This window comes from Tigriopus californicus, chromosome 2, assembly GCF_007210705.1.
Source record: "Tigriopus californicus strain San Diego chromosome 2, Tcal_SD_v2.1, whole genome shotgun sequence".
Taxonomy (NCBI): Eukaryota; Metazoa; Arthropoda; class Copepoda; order Harpacticoida; family Harpacticidae; genus Tigriopus; species Tigriopus californicus.
Window position 1 is genome coordinate 4,792,111 of NC_081441.1, and position 15,635 is coordinate 4,807,745.

Consider the following 15,635-nt stretch of genomic DNA (forward strand, 5'->3'; position numbering starts at 1 on the left):
ACTTTGGCTGTTCGGACGATGTGGCGACGCCCCAGGCATCCGTCAAGAAAGTGGTGACTCAAAATCCCGCGCGAATCGTACAATTTGCTGGTTCATCATTGCATTCTTATCCAAACTCTTCCCANAAAGGGAAAAGGCAAAGGCAAAGGAAAGAGTTCGTCCAAGAGCCGACAACAACAGCAAAAGGAAGAGATCAGGACGAAACCGCAAAAAAGCGAAACGTTCACCGAGTCTCCACCCAACTCGGATTCGGACAAACAGAAGAAGAAACGGTCCCTCAAGCGTCGGAAAAGCTTGAAAGAGCGGAATTCTCGCTCCCGGAGGAAGTACGTGAGTTCTTCCAGCTCCTCTTCGGATGGTGATCAGCCAACGAGAGCCTCTTCTTCCTCGGATTTATCCGACGATGACGACGAATATCGGATGCGCCAAGAAGCTCGTTCTCTGAAACGGAAAAAACAGAAACTCATGTTACCTCCACGAAAGCGAAGAAGCTCCAACTACTTTGGCTCTTCGGACGATGTGGCGACTCCCCAGGCATCCGTCAAGAAAGTGGTGACTCAAAATCCCGCGCGAATCGTACAATTTGCTGGTTCATCATTGCATTCTTATCCAAACTCTTCCCATCCAACGAAGGTGGAACCACCCTTAGCTTCGAATCGAGTGAAGCGTAAGGTGACTTTAATTCAACCTCAAGCTGTGATGGACCAAACTCCCATGGAGGAATTCAAAGTCGAGTCTATGGGCACGAACGATCTTCGATTGAAGCTCATCAATCGGAAGTTAAAAGATGAGATCAAACGCGAAGAGCGGTTCTCCTCGTACCTCAAAGAAGAGCAGCGGAGTCCTTCCGACGATAGCGAATAAGCCAAGTGCACGACAGAGCGGATTACGTTGACATAAGGGCGCACAGCTAATTTCTTGCTCAACTACGGCCTAATGAATGAGGGCCACCGGGTCAGAACACTCACTCACTGTACTATGATTAATCAATATTATGTAGTTTGATCAATTTGATAATCATTAATCAGCATTTCCAAACAATACATATTATTTTAGCTGGATTTCATCTTGCATTAAATGTTAGTTAAAAACGAAGTCGTTCTTTGGAACAAGAAATCCCACCGCGTAGTTTCAGTATATCGAAGACATCGGCCTCCACAAATGAAAGGGATTACCCAAGAGTGCTGCAGTAATTGGTTTTGCGGACTTCTTATCACTTGTGGGAATGAAATCCCAATCCGTTCGAGATGTTAATCAAAGGGACGAATGCCTGTGCTCGGGAGTTCGGCTGCGCATATCGAATCGCAATCAAGCCGCTCAATTTCTCTTGATAGGACCAACTAGACATGAGATCTAAAAACTCACGAGGCACATTTTAGGATGATCCGGACTTTTGTTGACGAGCAACAGTCAATTGAATTTCGGTGCATTGTCTTTTGTGCTGTCACGAATCATTCGAAGGAAAATTGTCACCTCACTCGTCCCTTCAAAAGTACGATTGTGGTAATGCGGGTTCGTATATCCTAAATTACTCTCAGTTGTACAAAAGTCATTCCCTCGTTCTGTAACTTCATACCCAGTGTCCCAATTGCATATGCAAAAGTGGTTACAAAATAAGCTCTTTTTTCTGGCCACTTTACATAGGTATGACAAAAATAGCCATAAAAACCACGCAAAACTTTCAAAATCCAGCCATATGGGTGCATAAACATAGAGTTTTCAAAAATCGAAAGGTGGACAATTTCCAAGAACTTAAAACATATTTTTTGCAGTTTTCTCGTCTAGAGATTGGCTCAAAAAGCTTTTCAAAATCTTCTAAATTATGGGCCAACTGGAACTCCAAAAAGATGCCTGCATTAAGTTATGATTGTTAATTAAGTGAATGACTTTTAAAGCCATGTGTGCTTAGTTCAAGTTAAAGTAAGTAGTTCTTTTCATGATTATTTTTTACGGGTTTCTAAAAGATGCTTGGGAATGATTTCTGAGCAAATCATGTTTGAAAAAGACAATTGGTCCGACAACGAGTTTGAATCCCTGAACGTAAGGTTGGTCAGGTATCGATTGGAAAAACCAATCAAGATCATGCTTGAAACCTGGCAAAGGTTCATCTAAATCGTAGAATGTCGGAGAGCCTGCTCTTGGTTATAACTAAAGCCGTAAAAAAAATAAAAAAAATTGGCAAAATAGCGGTTAAGAAAAACTGGGAAAAATGGCGAAATAGTTGATAAGATATGCGGAAAACACAAGGATTGAGGACTGCAGATCTTTTCAATTAACGGCGGGTCATTTTTATATAATTTACTTGCAATTGGTTCGTTTCAAAATTATATCGTCAAAAGCTTATGTAGCTGACCAAGAGCAGGCAGAAAATTCAAGTCTTATGTTGTGTTTACTACTACATAACTTTAGACATATCTCGTGAGCTCCTTAAGCATAGTTTGGGGCTCAAACTTGACCTAGTTCATCCATTCAACAAGATCTTGTGGTCCTATCAAGTGCTCGTTTGGAATAAAATGAACGGTTTAGGAGATTTTTTTGCTTCTGTTCGCAGTCCACATCTCTACAAGTCCGTGGACTTGACTAGAATGGGAAATAATGCTTTCGCAGAGAGCCTCTGATTATCCTTTGTCATCCTTGAGTTGATCTAGAATTTGGGACTGATTGAAGTACATCCTACCCACGTTATCAGCTTCCCTCCTACTATTAACGTTTATCTTATAATCTGGTGACCTGCCCTTTCTTCCGGAAGTTTGCGATGGAATAACATGGTTCTGCACACCAAATAGCAATTTTGCAGAAGCAACATGCGGTATAAGAACGTTCACTCGAAGTCCAAATTTCGTCGGCATCTTTATAAAGCCTCTTTCAGATACCGTTACAATTTTTTTTCTCAATTCAATCACTGTTCAAGGATGAGACGGAACCGGCCATATCAGAAATAAAGATAACTTGGTTTACCAGTCTCTGCGTACATTTTTATATTCCATCATTGGTCCACAAAACAATTCAATAACGGCCCCCGCGATGGTCACCTCGGCCCCCGCCTCCGCCCGCTCCGCGACCCCCACCTCGTCCTCCACCACGTCCACCGCCTCCACTGAACCCGCCCCGGCCTCGCGGCCCGCCTCGTCCACGGCCCCCACCGCGTCCACCGCCTTTGGTAGTCACGTCTTCCTTGACCATGTCCAAGACCTCGTCGGGAATGCGCAGGTACTTGATGGTGGATCCTCGGACGTAGCACTCGGGCATCCGCCAAAATCGGTCGCCGTCTTTGGAGGTGCAGATCACTTCGCGGAGATTGATGTTCATCCAGTTGTCGCACGACACTAAGTGGCCGTTGTAGGTCTCGCCGTTCTTGAGCTCCACCAACATGGGATGGTTCTGAGCGGTCCTCAACAGCGACAATGGCAACATCTTGAGCGGGATCCAGATGGGGCGGGGGGGAACGAGATTCAAATAGCTCAAACCAATGAGACTGATCCAGATTTGACGGGTTAAACACTGAACTGGTCTTATTGTACCTGCCCGTGGTCTCAGATAGAGAGATAGATTCTAGATCAAGTTCTAGATCAAACCAAGAAGACCAAGGTTTGTTTATATTTTGCCGAATCGGGCAAGTAGACAGGCAGAAAGGCGGGCACCAAGCGCAACAGGCAACCCGGAGTCACGCAACCCTTTATTCTATGGAAAGATCAAAACCAGCATAGCAATATTGAAAAAGTCTGGCTTCCTCGATGATTTTGCAATAGATTGAAAAAATGCTAGATAGGGCCTCGTCCACGTCAATTCCTGATTAGAGCTGTGCATGGGATCCAAAAGAGTAAGCCAATCCGATCTCAAACATTCTCTTAATCACATCGATGAATCCATATCCGAACATTTTTACTCTATCCCATCCAAAGCCGAATCTGAGATTTTAACTTACTTAGGAACTCGGGGCTAGTCGCGATGGGTATATTCTAATTTCGAAATCGACATCTCAGTTGTTCAAAAAGCTGGAAGAATATGCGATCTTGCGCAATTTCTCCCAGCATGTCGCTGTAGCCACCAGAGCAAATAACGTTCTCGACTTGTTCTCTGATCCAGTATGTCCATGTGACACCTAGTAATCTGTCAGATCATCATGTCCTTGAGATAGGGTCCACCATAACTCAAAAGCCGGCGTGCTCTAGAGTGAGACCGGCCAAAAAGGTCGGTCTGGCTAAGTTCAAGTTCAAAGATGAGCATTGGCCGTGGATTAGAGAAAGATCAGAAGACCTGGATCTGGTTTCAATCTGAAACAGGAATCGTCCATACAGAGTCGGGCAGAAGTATCCGAACCAATTTTAAGATCATAATAGATTGAATTTCGCGCGCAATTAGACCTTATACCTGAAAAACAAATTAAAGTCCAAACCAAAGTATTCAACTTCTGTTACGAAAACATTTTGGAAAAACATCACCATGAAGACCCAGGAGGCCAAACGCAAAGTGATTGCTGAATTGCATGCGGCCGGCATTGATGCAAAGGCCATAATTAAGATCACAATGTACCCCATGTCAACAGTGTATGAGTCATTCAGAGGTTGAAAGCTGGCAAGAACATCAGCCATGCTCTGTGTGGACCACACAAGGCCAAAAAAAGAACTCCCACCTTCGTAGATGGCCTGAAGAGGTCAATCAAGGCCAACCCAGTTGTGTCGATGACGGTCGGTGCAAGCAGCCAGGAGGTCCGTGAGCAGGAGGGCAATGGGCCAGGCCGTGAAGGATGGTCTGGGATTGAAGTCTTACGTCAGGAGAAGGCCCACCTCCTCACCATGAAGATGAAGGCAACCAGGTTGGAAAGAGGGAAGAAACTACGCCAGCTCTGCAAGGTCAACCTGGCATCATCAAGTTATTCTCAGATAAGTCAAATTTTACAGTTGATGGTGCCTACAACCCCCAGAATGACCGTTGGCTCTCTGGGGACAGGTCCAGCATCCCACCCGTGATGAAGACCAAGTTCCCTGCCAAGATCATGGTCTTTGGCCTCATTACCAGCGATGACAAGATCATGCTCGCCCACATCTTTCCGGCCGGCCTCGAGGTCAACACTGATATCTACCTGGACCTCCTGAAGAAGGTTGTCATGCCTTGCCTTGACTTACCCTCCCAACACCAAATTCATGTGGATCCAGGACAGTGCCCCCGCCCTCATCTCCAAGAAGAGCATTGATTTCCTCATCAGCAACTTTGATGTGGTGATCAGGCCCAATGAGTGGCCTTCCAACAGCCCAGACCTCAACCCATGTGACTATTAGTTGTGGTCTGAGCTGAGGAGAAAGGTCAACCAACACCCTCACAACAGGATCAGCAGCCTGAAGTCCTCTGTGAAAAGGAGCATGGCCACCTTTGCCACGGCCGAGGTCACCAAGGCATGCTCCGCCTTCAACAGACGTATAGAGTCCGTCATCAAGGCTGATGGTGGCCATATTGAGTAAACTTAATCTACAATGACACCAAATTATTTTCTGTGTAAAAAACTACTTCACAGAATTGGATCTTGATGATGTTGTACATGTTCAAAGTTTTGTCCGGATACTTCTGCCAGACTCTGTAGATGCAGCCATTGATAAATTAGTTTTAGTTTTAAGGAAGTTTGCTCTAATCTAGCAATCTCTCAATACGGTATGTTCCGGAAGGTGGGACAGAGACAAAAATTCCAAAATATAAGAAGACTGTGTTCAAAAAGACCTGCAAACTAACAAAAAGGCTCCAGAGCACATCGAATCCAACAATTGTAGGTAGTCTCCAAAAAAATTTGGACGTAATTCAGGGTAAGATTATGGCCTCCATCGAATATGACCAATTACCAACAAAGAGTAAAGTGATTCAGGAGGTCAGCTCAATGACCTTTGGGTCGATCCAAACTTTAGACACTCCACTATTAGATGATGAAGGCAAGGGCATTCAGCAAGTCTCATCCATGAAGGATTTAGGTGTAGTCCTCCAAGATAATGGAAAGTTCGATGAGCATATCCAGTTGAAAGTTGTAAGGCTTTTCAAACATGTGGTTGGATATATCGCACGTTTAAGTCCAGAGACAGTGTCACGATGCTAACACTGTACAAGTCGATTGTTCAGCCGCATCTTGAATATGCCTCTCCCATTTGGGCTCCAATTAGTTTAGCAGGTTTGCAAAAGCTCGAGCAGGTCCAAAGATGTTTTACTAGGAACATTGAAGATATGAGAGAGCTCTCGTATTGGGAGAGGTTAGAAAGGTTGGGACAGTACAGTATTCGGAGAAGGTGCGAAAGGTATCTGATACTGTACATACGTTTTCAAAAGCTTTGTCCCAACCCAGGATTTAGGGTCAATTCTAGTGACCGTAGAGGCTTAATGCGCGTTATGAGAGCACCTTCAAGCCCTCGAGAATCCAGGCTAGTTCGAACAAAGAAGTCCACCTCTCTTCTTTCTCAGGCTCCTTCATTGTTCAATTTGCTGCCTTCAAATATTCGTAGGTCGTATGTAGGCGTTGATCCAGTAGCAGGATTTAACTCAAACTTGGACAAGTTTTTGACAAAAATTCCTGATCAACCTTATATTCAAGGGTTAGCCAGGTCAAGGACACTAATGCAAGGATACGCACCTTTTTCTGATCATTAAACCTTTCCCGCCAAGTAAGGCCTAAACTTTTGCCGCTGAAATTTTTGAATGTCAGTTATTGGCATAATTATTGAACAAAATATGTAACTAATATCGTTTTCGTAACATTGATGGTATGTGCTTAAAACCAGGCATTCAGATAAACTTAAAATGACTTTAAACATGTCTTAAAGTACAACAACTGAAAAGTGCCAATTAGGTTTTCTTGATAAAACAAGAATTTGCTCAAAACACAATCAATAAATTCTCTTTGCCAAAAACATTATTTTTAGAAAATTTTTTCAGACACATCTTGACCAAATTTCAAGTAATTTGACGCATTTGTTATGAAACTATGGTTCTCACTCTAGGAATGGCCCTCAATCCAAAAGTAGACATACTGCAGCTCTGAGCTACGTATTGTTCTTTAAACTCATTTGGATGCTTCATAATCATGAAATAATAATTTTAAGAGATATAGCACCTGTTTAATTTGACTATTTTGGTATTTTGGATGCTTTTACAAGAAAAACAATTTATTGGAGTCCAAAGTGCAAATTGAGATCTAGTCTACTGTACTTTGATATTTCTCTGTGCCCCTTATATAATGCCTGCCTTTTATGCAAACTTCCTAATAAGTAGAAATTTAAACTCTACAAAAAGATAACTCATTCATTTCTCACCAATGCCGTCTGATGTTTTTTGTCAAATGTGTGGGTTTAGACAAAATTATCAATTGTCCATCCTAGATATTCTAATATGCTAACAATTATGTACATGTACTTTTATTGCTTATTCCATACATTTCTTTTATATTTTGTCAGTACATTACCCATCAATTAATAAAATGGCTCTTGATGATTTTCTATCTATGTGTGTTTTTGAGCCAATTTTACGCAATATTTCACCAATTTCAATCAAAAAACAATTTGATTGTTTTTGATTAATTTGATGTTCATTTATTCTTCTGACTTTCAAGATTAATTCAGAAATATTTAGTATATGGACGGAGTTGTATATCAAGGAGATCATTATTTAATGAAAAACACCTTAATGTTCTATGCAGTACGGATAATCTTGTTTTATTTGTACTGGAGTTAATGTCTTGATTCAACGCAATGGCCTAAGTTGGCGGTGAGAGGAAATCCGTGTCATTTCCTCTCTATAGAGTCCCTGGCCAGGTCAGCCAACTCTAATTCGTAGGTCAATCAAATAATATATATAAATAAAAGTTAAGTAAAATGAATAATTTCTCGCCTTGATTTGCTGGGATTCCAATCACAGCAGCGGTAAGGAAGTCCCAAAAAAGAAGACTTGGGTCAGCTTTTATTGTCAGCTACGCTCATAGCAGCTCATAGAATGGTCTTTTTTCACTCACTCTGGTCCTTTCCGTGCTCACTCCTTGCTTCAACCATTCCAAGATAAGTTTATTGTATTTTTGATTAGATTAAGTTGGACTTTGAACTTTCTAGGGTTCAAACTTCAAGCGTTCGACCTATTACGTTGGTCCTGCTATTAAGTGTTGATTTAAAACATTAAAAATATATTCATATTTATGCACTTAAGTAGGACTTGAAAGGTTAACGAAAAAAAAGTTACCGTTACCCGTTACTTTTGCAGAAATTGAGGGCCTAAACCTGCGAAAAACGCTATTACGATTTTTTACATTTCGTAAATATGATGTGAAACGAATGACTTGTGCTGCACGCCACTTTTACAGAGGCTAAACTGTTCATTGGTCATTTTGATCTTTAAAAGCTACCATCTTGGATTTCTACCACATAGCCTTTATTGATAAAGCCATGATAGATAGGATCTCTCTATTACTCTACTTTGCCTTTGAAACAAGAGGCACAATTTTAGACTCTTTTAGGGGACATGTTTAGCTTGCAAGACCTCCAAAACCGCAAAATGGGTGAGACAAAAAAAATATCAATTTGTTATGTGTAAATTGCAGATCGGACAGTTTCAAAGTAAAGTGTCCTATTCAATTTTTCCGGACATTTGGCCTTTTGGACAAAGAGATCAAACGGCAAAGGTCTTTCATATACGAAGTCTCTCGTATGTGGCCTGTAAGCAGAAGGTGTTTTTTTCCACTTGTGGGGTACATACCGCTATCGTCTTTTGACTTGGCAGTAAATTTTTCGGGCGAATACCCACATGTTACGAGTACCAATTCGGTCTCTGAGCTTGTCATCTCTTGCAAGTTCAAAAATAGTTTCTACTCTATGAATACAAAAATATGACTATGTCTTTGAGGAATTCGCTTCAACACAGCGTACCGAACAAATAACATCCAAACCCACTCAAAAAGTATGAAGACCGAAATATAGGGTTGCACAATAGTTCCCCGAAAACAATTTGTTGACAACCTGTGTGATCTTTGGTTAAGACATAGACTACTGTTCTATGGTAAAGAGGACCGAGAAAGAAGCGAGAAAGAAAATGAGTAAGGGAGATAATTAAAATGATGGCGAAGGAATGGGAAAAAACTAACGAGATGATTGGAAGAGAACTAGTGTATGATAGACATTTATTTGGTTCTGTGTGACATACTATAATGTATTAGAGACGGCCAAGTTTGACAGGGATGCGACAGATTCAGAAAGGGAAGAAGAAAGAGGCGAGAGCCAGAAAAAGAAGGCCATCACGGGGCGAACTCCTTGAAATTCACCACATCTGGCCCCAACGTATTCACTTTTTGGGGGTGAGAAAAGAAAGGTTAAAAATAATATCATACACAATGCGAACAAAAGACTTAAAAGATCTAGGATGAAGAGAAAGAAGAAGCGAACAAAACATGATATGGGGGTTAATTATAATTGAGTAAGCGTCGTTGAGGGTGGACTCAACTGAGTATCATTGTCGTTCTCGTAGTTGGAGGTGAGGAGTATGATGAAGGCGTCCAGGGAATCCTCCTGAATAGATCCTAACTGGTTTTAGTTGTTAATGAGATAGGGATAAGGGTAGTAGTGATAATGAAAATAATCGTAATCATAATAATGCACATATGGAGAGCAAATTTGATGATACGGGGTGAAAGTGATAGTTACTCAAGAAGGAAGACGAGAGAGGAATGCCCAAACAACTCAAAATTGAGAAAACTCTTCTTTGGTTATGGTACGGCTTTACACAATCAAAGTCGAGAGTTGTACTCATAGTGATGATGATACTAATGATAATAATGATGAGGATAATAATACTAAAGATAATTGTTCGGAAGAAGCAGGATGGTGGTCATGATCGAAGTGGAAATCATCGTGATCATTCTCAAGAGGAACAACTTATTACTATTATGCAAGTGAAGCCGGGGTCGATTCGAGAACGCTTGTTCGTAATAGACGTGGTATTATATTCTCTTGTGAATGACGATTTCTCATAAGAATGAATCTTTCGGGCTTTTCTGGAATGATAGTCTAAATTGTCCTCCTTGGCTTCCATTCCAGGCACCAACAAAAAACGGGGGGGCGAGGGAGGGATTGGACGTTGGAGGTTCGGGTGGTTTCTGTGCTTGTTGTACTCTTCTGGTGTCTCCAGGGAATCCATCCAGCATCGCGGGCTAACTTACTCGTATTTGGCCCGTTTCCGCCAATAACTGTCTGCATAATGCCCACCAAGACCTTGAGAATGTTGCCCGATGTATGGACCTTCGGGACTTTGCTCCGGACTGGGAGGGATTGGAAGTTTTCGCTTGTTTCCACTTGGAGGAGGGGTAGCAAATCCCAGAGGGTGACCCACGTGGCCACCGGGGGCGGCCATAAAGGCAGTGCCAATGGGAGGTTGTTGAATGTATCCGGCGGCCATGCTCACCGGAGACACCATACCCGACGATTGTTGCAAAGAATTCATAAGGCTCAGTTGCTGCTGCTGTTGTAGATAGGCCGTATATTGGGCATTGGCAGCCGCAGTCAAACTTTGGTTGGCCGTGCTAAGATACTGATGCTGAGCGGCAGCCAGCAGTTGTTGTTGCTGCTGTTGTTGTTGTTGTTGTTGTTGTTGTTGTTGTTGATGGTGATGTTGCTGCTGCTGTTGGTGGTGCTGATGTTGTTGCTGTTGTTGTTGTTGGGACTGCTGTTGCGCCACGGCAAAGCGCGCAGCCGCATTCATACTGGAAGCGTACAAAAATGCAGGGTTTGAGGTGGCAGTTGTGTAAGGGATTCCTTGAAGTCCAGCCAGTAGGTAAGGATTCTGAGGTGCAGTCGGAGTGGGGAACATGCCCCCACCTCCATTCGGAAGCCCTGCATATCCAAGGCCAGACGATACTTGTGGAGGCAACATGGCAGGCGCCGATACAATGGGTTGCATTTGTTGGGCATGCTGCAGCGTTTGTGAAAGAGTAGTTTGTTGTTGCGTTTGTTGAACGTGGGTCTGGGAGTGAGACCCCTGCACTTGGCCTGGTGGATCCCCTAAGAGGACGGGTCGCTGACCCGGTAAGGCCTGGGGCCTTCGTGCTCTTTGCTGGTTCAAAGCATCGTTGGCCTGAGAGACCGCAGCCGCATTAGCTGCCACTTGCTCGTTCGTCAAACTGCCCAAGAGCTGGCTCAGGTTTTGGGTGTTCAACAAGTTGTTCAAGTTATTTGCAACAATGGGCGGGGTAGGAGAGGCGTCCTTGGGCGCTGACACTAGATTTGAAGGAGTACCTGGAATGGATTCTTGGGGCCTGACCGCTTTGGCTTGCTCATACACAGGCGGTGAGGGAGCAGCAGACCCAATCAGAGGTCCTTTACCGGAATTACCTTGATTCCAACGGGTCTGTTGGGGTTGTGGCGCAGCTTGGGCCTGTTGGGTTCCTAATGGACCCTTGAATACTTGGTCTAATGCTGGATTCTGTGCTAAGATCTCATTTAACGACATGTCCTTTTGAGTGGAAGGATTAGCTGCCTGATTTACAAGATTCTGAAGTGTTCCAACCACTTGTGGATTCTGCAAAATGCTTGATTCACCCGCCTGGCTCTCCATTTGAGCTGTAAGAAGAATCATGAGAGCGGCTTGGGCATTTCCATTTAAAGTGGGCGTAGCAGACACCATAGTAGGCGTGTTCATCTGCACGGAAGGTTCAGGTGAGACAGCTTCGATTGTTCCGGGCAAAAGAGATCGTCCGGATGACAGACTGGATATTTGGTCTTGAATAATATTCTGGAGATTCTGGGCAACTGAAAGACAAAATTGATCCCTTGATGTCACATTGTCACATTGGTATCTATGAACTCATAAACAAAGCTTACAAGTTGGGTTTTGGTTGGCCAATTTTTGGAGCTGAGAATATACATTGGCGGATGGAGTATCATTCATTAGGGCTTTCTTCCTCGTATCGGCCGGAGCATTCACAGCCTGAAGCAGAAATAGTCAGCACTGAATTTCCCTGATAATTGGAGGTACGGTCACAAGACTGGCTAATTAATACCTGCATGTAAATGTTGATAGCATTAACGCCTGGGATACAAAAATGAACTCTAATCTGATGGTTCTTGATGCTGTAATGGTTTCGCTTTTGCTGCGTGGCCTCTGAGTCATCAGGATCGAAGAACTCAACCAAGCCCCAGTCCTGAATCACACCCTTGGGCATAGCAATCTACAACACGAAGTTTCGAACAATTAAAAACAAGCACAATGGACTGGCAATTTCAAGATAATCTGGTGCTCACCTGACAATAGGGTGGGTTTTTGACAACCGAAAAGATCTTTCTGAACTCGCCCAAATCCCGATAGCCCGGGGGAAGATGGTCCACGAAAAGGGCCTTGGAATGCAGGGATTTGAATGTGATATGCCCGGAGTTGAGCCAGTCGCAGTCGATCCGATATTGATTGATCTCTCGCCCATCCAGAAGATGGCGAGCTTGAGCGGAGGCATCGCTACTTAAATATTTGATCAGCCCGTAGCCCTTGCTTTCACCTGCAAATTGGACAAAACCCAAGAGTAATGACTCGGTCAACTTGGTCCTCAGCTCGATGCCAGGTCCATCTATTATGGACAACTCAAACATTCCCCAGCCAAGTGGCCATCATCAATTATCTAGGGGTCCCTTTTAAGTGGGGAAGTACATACAGAATCTGAGCAAGTTCCATTCAACGCCCTGGAGCAGGCGTAAGACTGGCCGGAAGCACTACAGACCCGATGCAGTCCCTCAAGTACGTTTTTCATTTCATTTCTCGCATCTCACTACAAGTAGCGAAGCCTTGCATACTGCATATGTATGTGTATTGTGTATGTGCGCGTGCAGTACGTACTTGCCACTCCCATTCGAATAAAGGTCAATCAAACAAACCTATCCAACATTCATCATCTCTTGTTGATATAGGAGCTCTGCCCACAAATATACTATTGCACGACGTGAGTTCTCAACGTACCCGTTAGTTCTGATATCATTAGAAAGGCCTCCTTCACCCTGCCATAGCTCTCGGCCAATTGCATAAACTGGTCATCAGTATAATCAAGAGGGAGTTTGGCCACGCACAGCCATCCATCAGAGCTTCCAATGCACACAGAGACTTCCTTGTTCAAGATGAACACATTCTGACGAGATTTCGGCCAATCGTCCAACAATTCCGGCTTCTGAAGGGTTAATTTCGCTCCCGGTTTGTAGCGACCATCTGTTTGTTCAATCATCACACTATAAATGATGAGATCCGTAAAGGCGTCCCGAATGTCCTGAAATGGAGAAGAAATCATAAATATCCTCGGGTTTGGTTCTGACCGTCATTATGTCTCTTAGGAATTGTTACGTGGACAACCTCGGATAAGGTCGAAAAGATGGACGAGTCCCCTTTTTTTTGCTTTATTGCAGGAACCATAAATTATACACATCTATATAACCAACCTCTTGAGCGTTTTTGCTCAACCCTAAAAATGGAACTGAAGATATATTTCTAGTTCGTTCGAGAATTCGTACACCTGATGACAGGGTGGGGCCCAAAAAACTCGAGACCTTTAGGAAGGGACAGAAGAACAACCTCAAACGAGCACGCCAACAAATATCTCAAGAGATGTAATCGTGACAGGTTTTGTTCCGCTACATAAATCGAATGTTCAAAATGGAACAAGAACAAGTCACTCGGGGAGAGATTTCTCTGACATTCAAAGGCTCGAGAAGCAGACATATTCCTTCAATGTTTCTCCACTTTGCCAAGTGAAAACATCTTCACAATTTCAAACGCTTTGATCAGATTGACATTTTCAATTAAAAATGAGGCCAAGTGTGAGCTCGAAAAAAGGGGAAGAGGAGATCCCTCGCCTATTCATGGCACAGATTGAACCAAAAACGGGAGAAATTTGTCGAACAAAAGGGAGCACAACGAACGAAGCCCAAGCAAGGAAGAAAGAAATGAAGGATGGGACAACGAGGTCCTCGCCAATCGACAATTCTTCGTTCATAACGAGGAGTCTCTCTCTCTCTCTCTCTTTCTTACTCTGACCGGCATTAGCCCTCTTGCCAAGCTAAATAAAAGCGAGGCCAGACACCTCATTGAAAAGGAATGGTGTCCTTTTCCATCCAGTAAGGGGTGTGCCTCTTTCCATCTTTGCCTCTGAGTTCATCTTGCAATGGGGCGGACGCCGGCAATTTGCTCTAAACGACCCTCATTTCACGTTTCAGCCCCATAATTGTTTCGTTCTTGCCCCAAAATCAGAGTCAGATGAGTTTGTCTGTAAATCAAACCCAATGATCCATGAAGCGTTTCGAAATTGCTCCCTGTCCCAGGCTCGTGTCAAGTTCCATCAATTATCCCATTCTATTCCTGACATCTCGCCTCAAGGCGAAAGTCGGACTCGAGACATTGGATTTTTCCCTTCCTCGATCGAGCTTTGGCCGGACCGTTCCATATGATTCGTCTCATTTATTTCATTGCACCCTTTGCTCTTTGACAAACACAAAGCGGAAATCCAAGAGACAACGGCGACAAAGACATAGAGGTTTCTCGCCATGCGTTTCACAAGACTTTCCACACTCGACGGCCGAACTTGAACCTTGCCCTTCTTCACACCTCATGGAATCCAATTTGAGAAAAAGGTATTCAAGCCAATGCAGAGTATTGGCAATCTTAACGAGATCGCCAGAGACAAGTGTGATGCAGGACACAACTGGAAGATTGGACCCTCATTACTCGTGGAGCAAAAATGGAAATGACTTTATCCGAGCAATGTGTTAAAAGAGCAAGACGGATCACCTTCCACCCTAGGGAGAACTTGGCCTTTTTGTAATGATGACTTGAAAAGCATTCGGCCAGTCCGTCAGTCCGCCAGTCAGGCACTGCCTCAAAGACGACAAAGACGAGCGAACGGAGAAAAGATATTGTTGAGCCAACAAAAGCACGCCAGAATTATCAAGGTACGGGACATGGGACAGCTCCGTTTTCCTTGGAATTCCTATATTTCGCCTTTCTTTACATTCAGGAATGCTCGCAAGTCAATCTCCCAGATTGAAAAGAGCAACTACTCGGCATGAGGAGAAGACATTTTATGGCACATTTACAACTCTCCGCTCTCCCCATAGGATCACGCTTCAAGACCACACTCACTCCCCCTGACTGGAATTAGGAATTGGGAGCTGCAAAAAGCGTGGAACACACTTCGGGGGCTCCCATCAGAGCATGTACGTGAACATGTGTGTCTCTGCAAAAATGCATCTTCGCTATTTTCAATTTGGAAAGGCAAAATAAACAATAGCGCCTTGCTTCTCTCTCGTCGGTCGACTAACGGGAACACCTTGTTGGCGTTTTTGTGCGAAAACAAGCATAAATCTTGTGCGTCGTCTTCAATTGGCATCTTGAGGGCGAGCGTGAACGTGCACTTTTTACCCTACGATTAGTCTCGAGGGCCACAAGGTTCAGATTGAAACGTCCATCGCCACTGAAGACACGGAGCGTGGCTGGCTCAAGATGAGTAGCAATCTGTCAATGGTCAGACCCACATTCATCACGGAAGGACAAGGTGGCGGTGAAAATGAAATATGAATGACACACCACCGCGCACAACTCATTTTGTCAACGGTCTCGTAATCGTGAAATCTGGTCCGGCTCATACGTTCTCCACTCGG

General features: G+C 43.7%; 3 protein-coding genes and 1 long non-coding RNA gene across 4 annotated transcripts in view; 2 read left to right on the top strand and 2 right to left on the bottom strand.

The window, feature by feature from the left end:
• LOC131892916 (E3 ubiquitin-protein ligase Topors-like) overlaps nucleotides 1–1,061 on the top strand; it is a gene marked incomplete at its 5' end in the record, with an annotated part of 2,634 nt that extends 1,573 nt beyond the window's left edge. Inside the window, 1 exon segment of the mRNA XM_059242783.1 lies at nucleotides 130–1,061. Within this exon segment, the coding sequence (XP_059098766.1) occupies nucleotides 130–864 (735 nt within the window).
• A 1,770-nt stretch (nucleotides 1,062–2,831) lies between these two features.
• Nucleotides 2,832–3,612, bottom strand: LOC131892923 (U6 snRNA-associated Sm-like protein LSm4). The gene has a single exon (XM_059242791.1). It carries the CDS (start codon nucleotides 3,412–3,414, stop codon nucleotides 3,007–3,009), a length of 408 nt encoding a protein of 135 aa, XP_059098774.1. The 5' UTR covers nucleotides 3,415–3,612; the 3' UTR covers nucleotides 2,832–3,006.
• Nucleotides 3,613–9,119: 5,507 nt separating this feature from the next.
• LOC131892914 (ribonucleoprotein PTB-binding 1-like) overlaps nucleotides 9,120–15,635 on the bottom strand; it is a 32,231-nt gene continuing 25,715 nt past the window's right edge. Inside the window, exons 2-6 of the mRNA XM_059242780.1 lie at nucleotides 12,952–13,252; nucleotides 12,249–12,496; nucleotides 12,008–12,175; nucleotides 11,829–11,934; nucleotides 9,120–11,756 (exon numbers count right to left, since the gene is read on the bottom strand). Coding sequence (XP_059098763.1) covers nucleotides 10,168–11,756; nucleotides 11,829–11,934; nucleotides 12,008–12,175; nucleotides 12,249–12,496; nucleotides 12,952–13,252 — 2,412 coding nt within the window. The 3' untranslated portion in view covers nucleotides 9,120–10,167. The remainder of the gene's footprint in view (nucleotides 11,757–11,828; nucleotides 11,935–12,007; nucleotides 12,176–12,248; nucleotides 12,497–12,951; nucleotides 13,253–15,635) is intronic.
• LOC131892925 (uncharacterized) lies at nucleotides 13,289–15,272 on the top strand. Its single transcript, XR_009374622.1, has 2 exons — nucleotides 13,289–14,927; nucleotides 14,993–15,272. It is a non-coding gene; the product is annotated as an uncharacterized LOC131892925 (long non-coding RNA).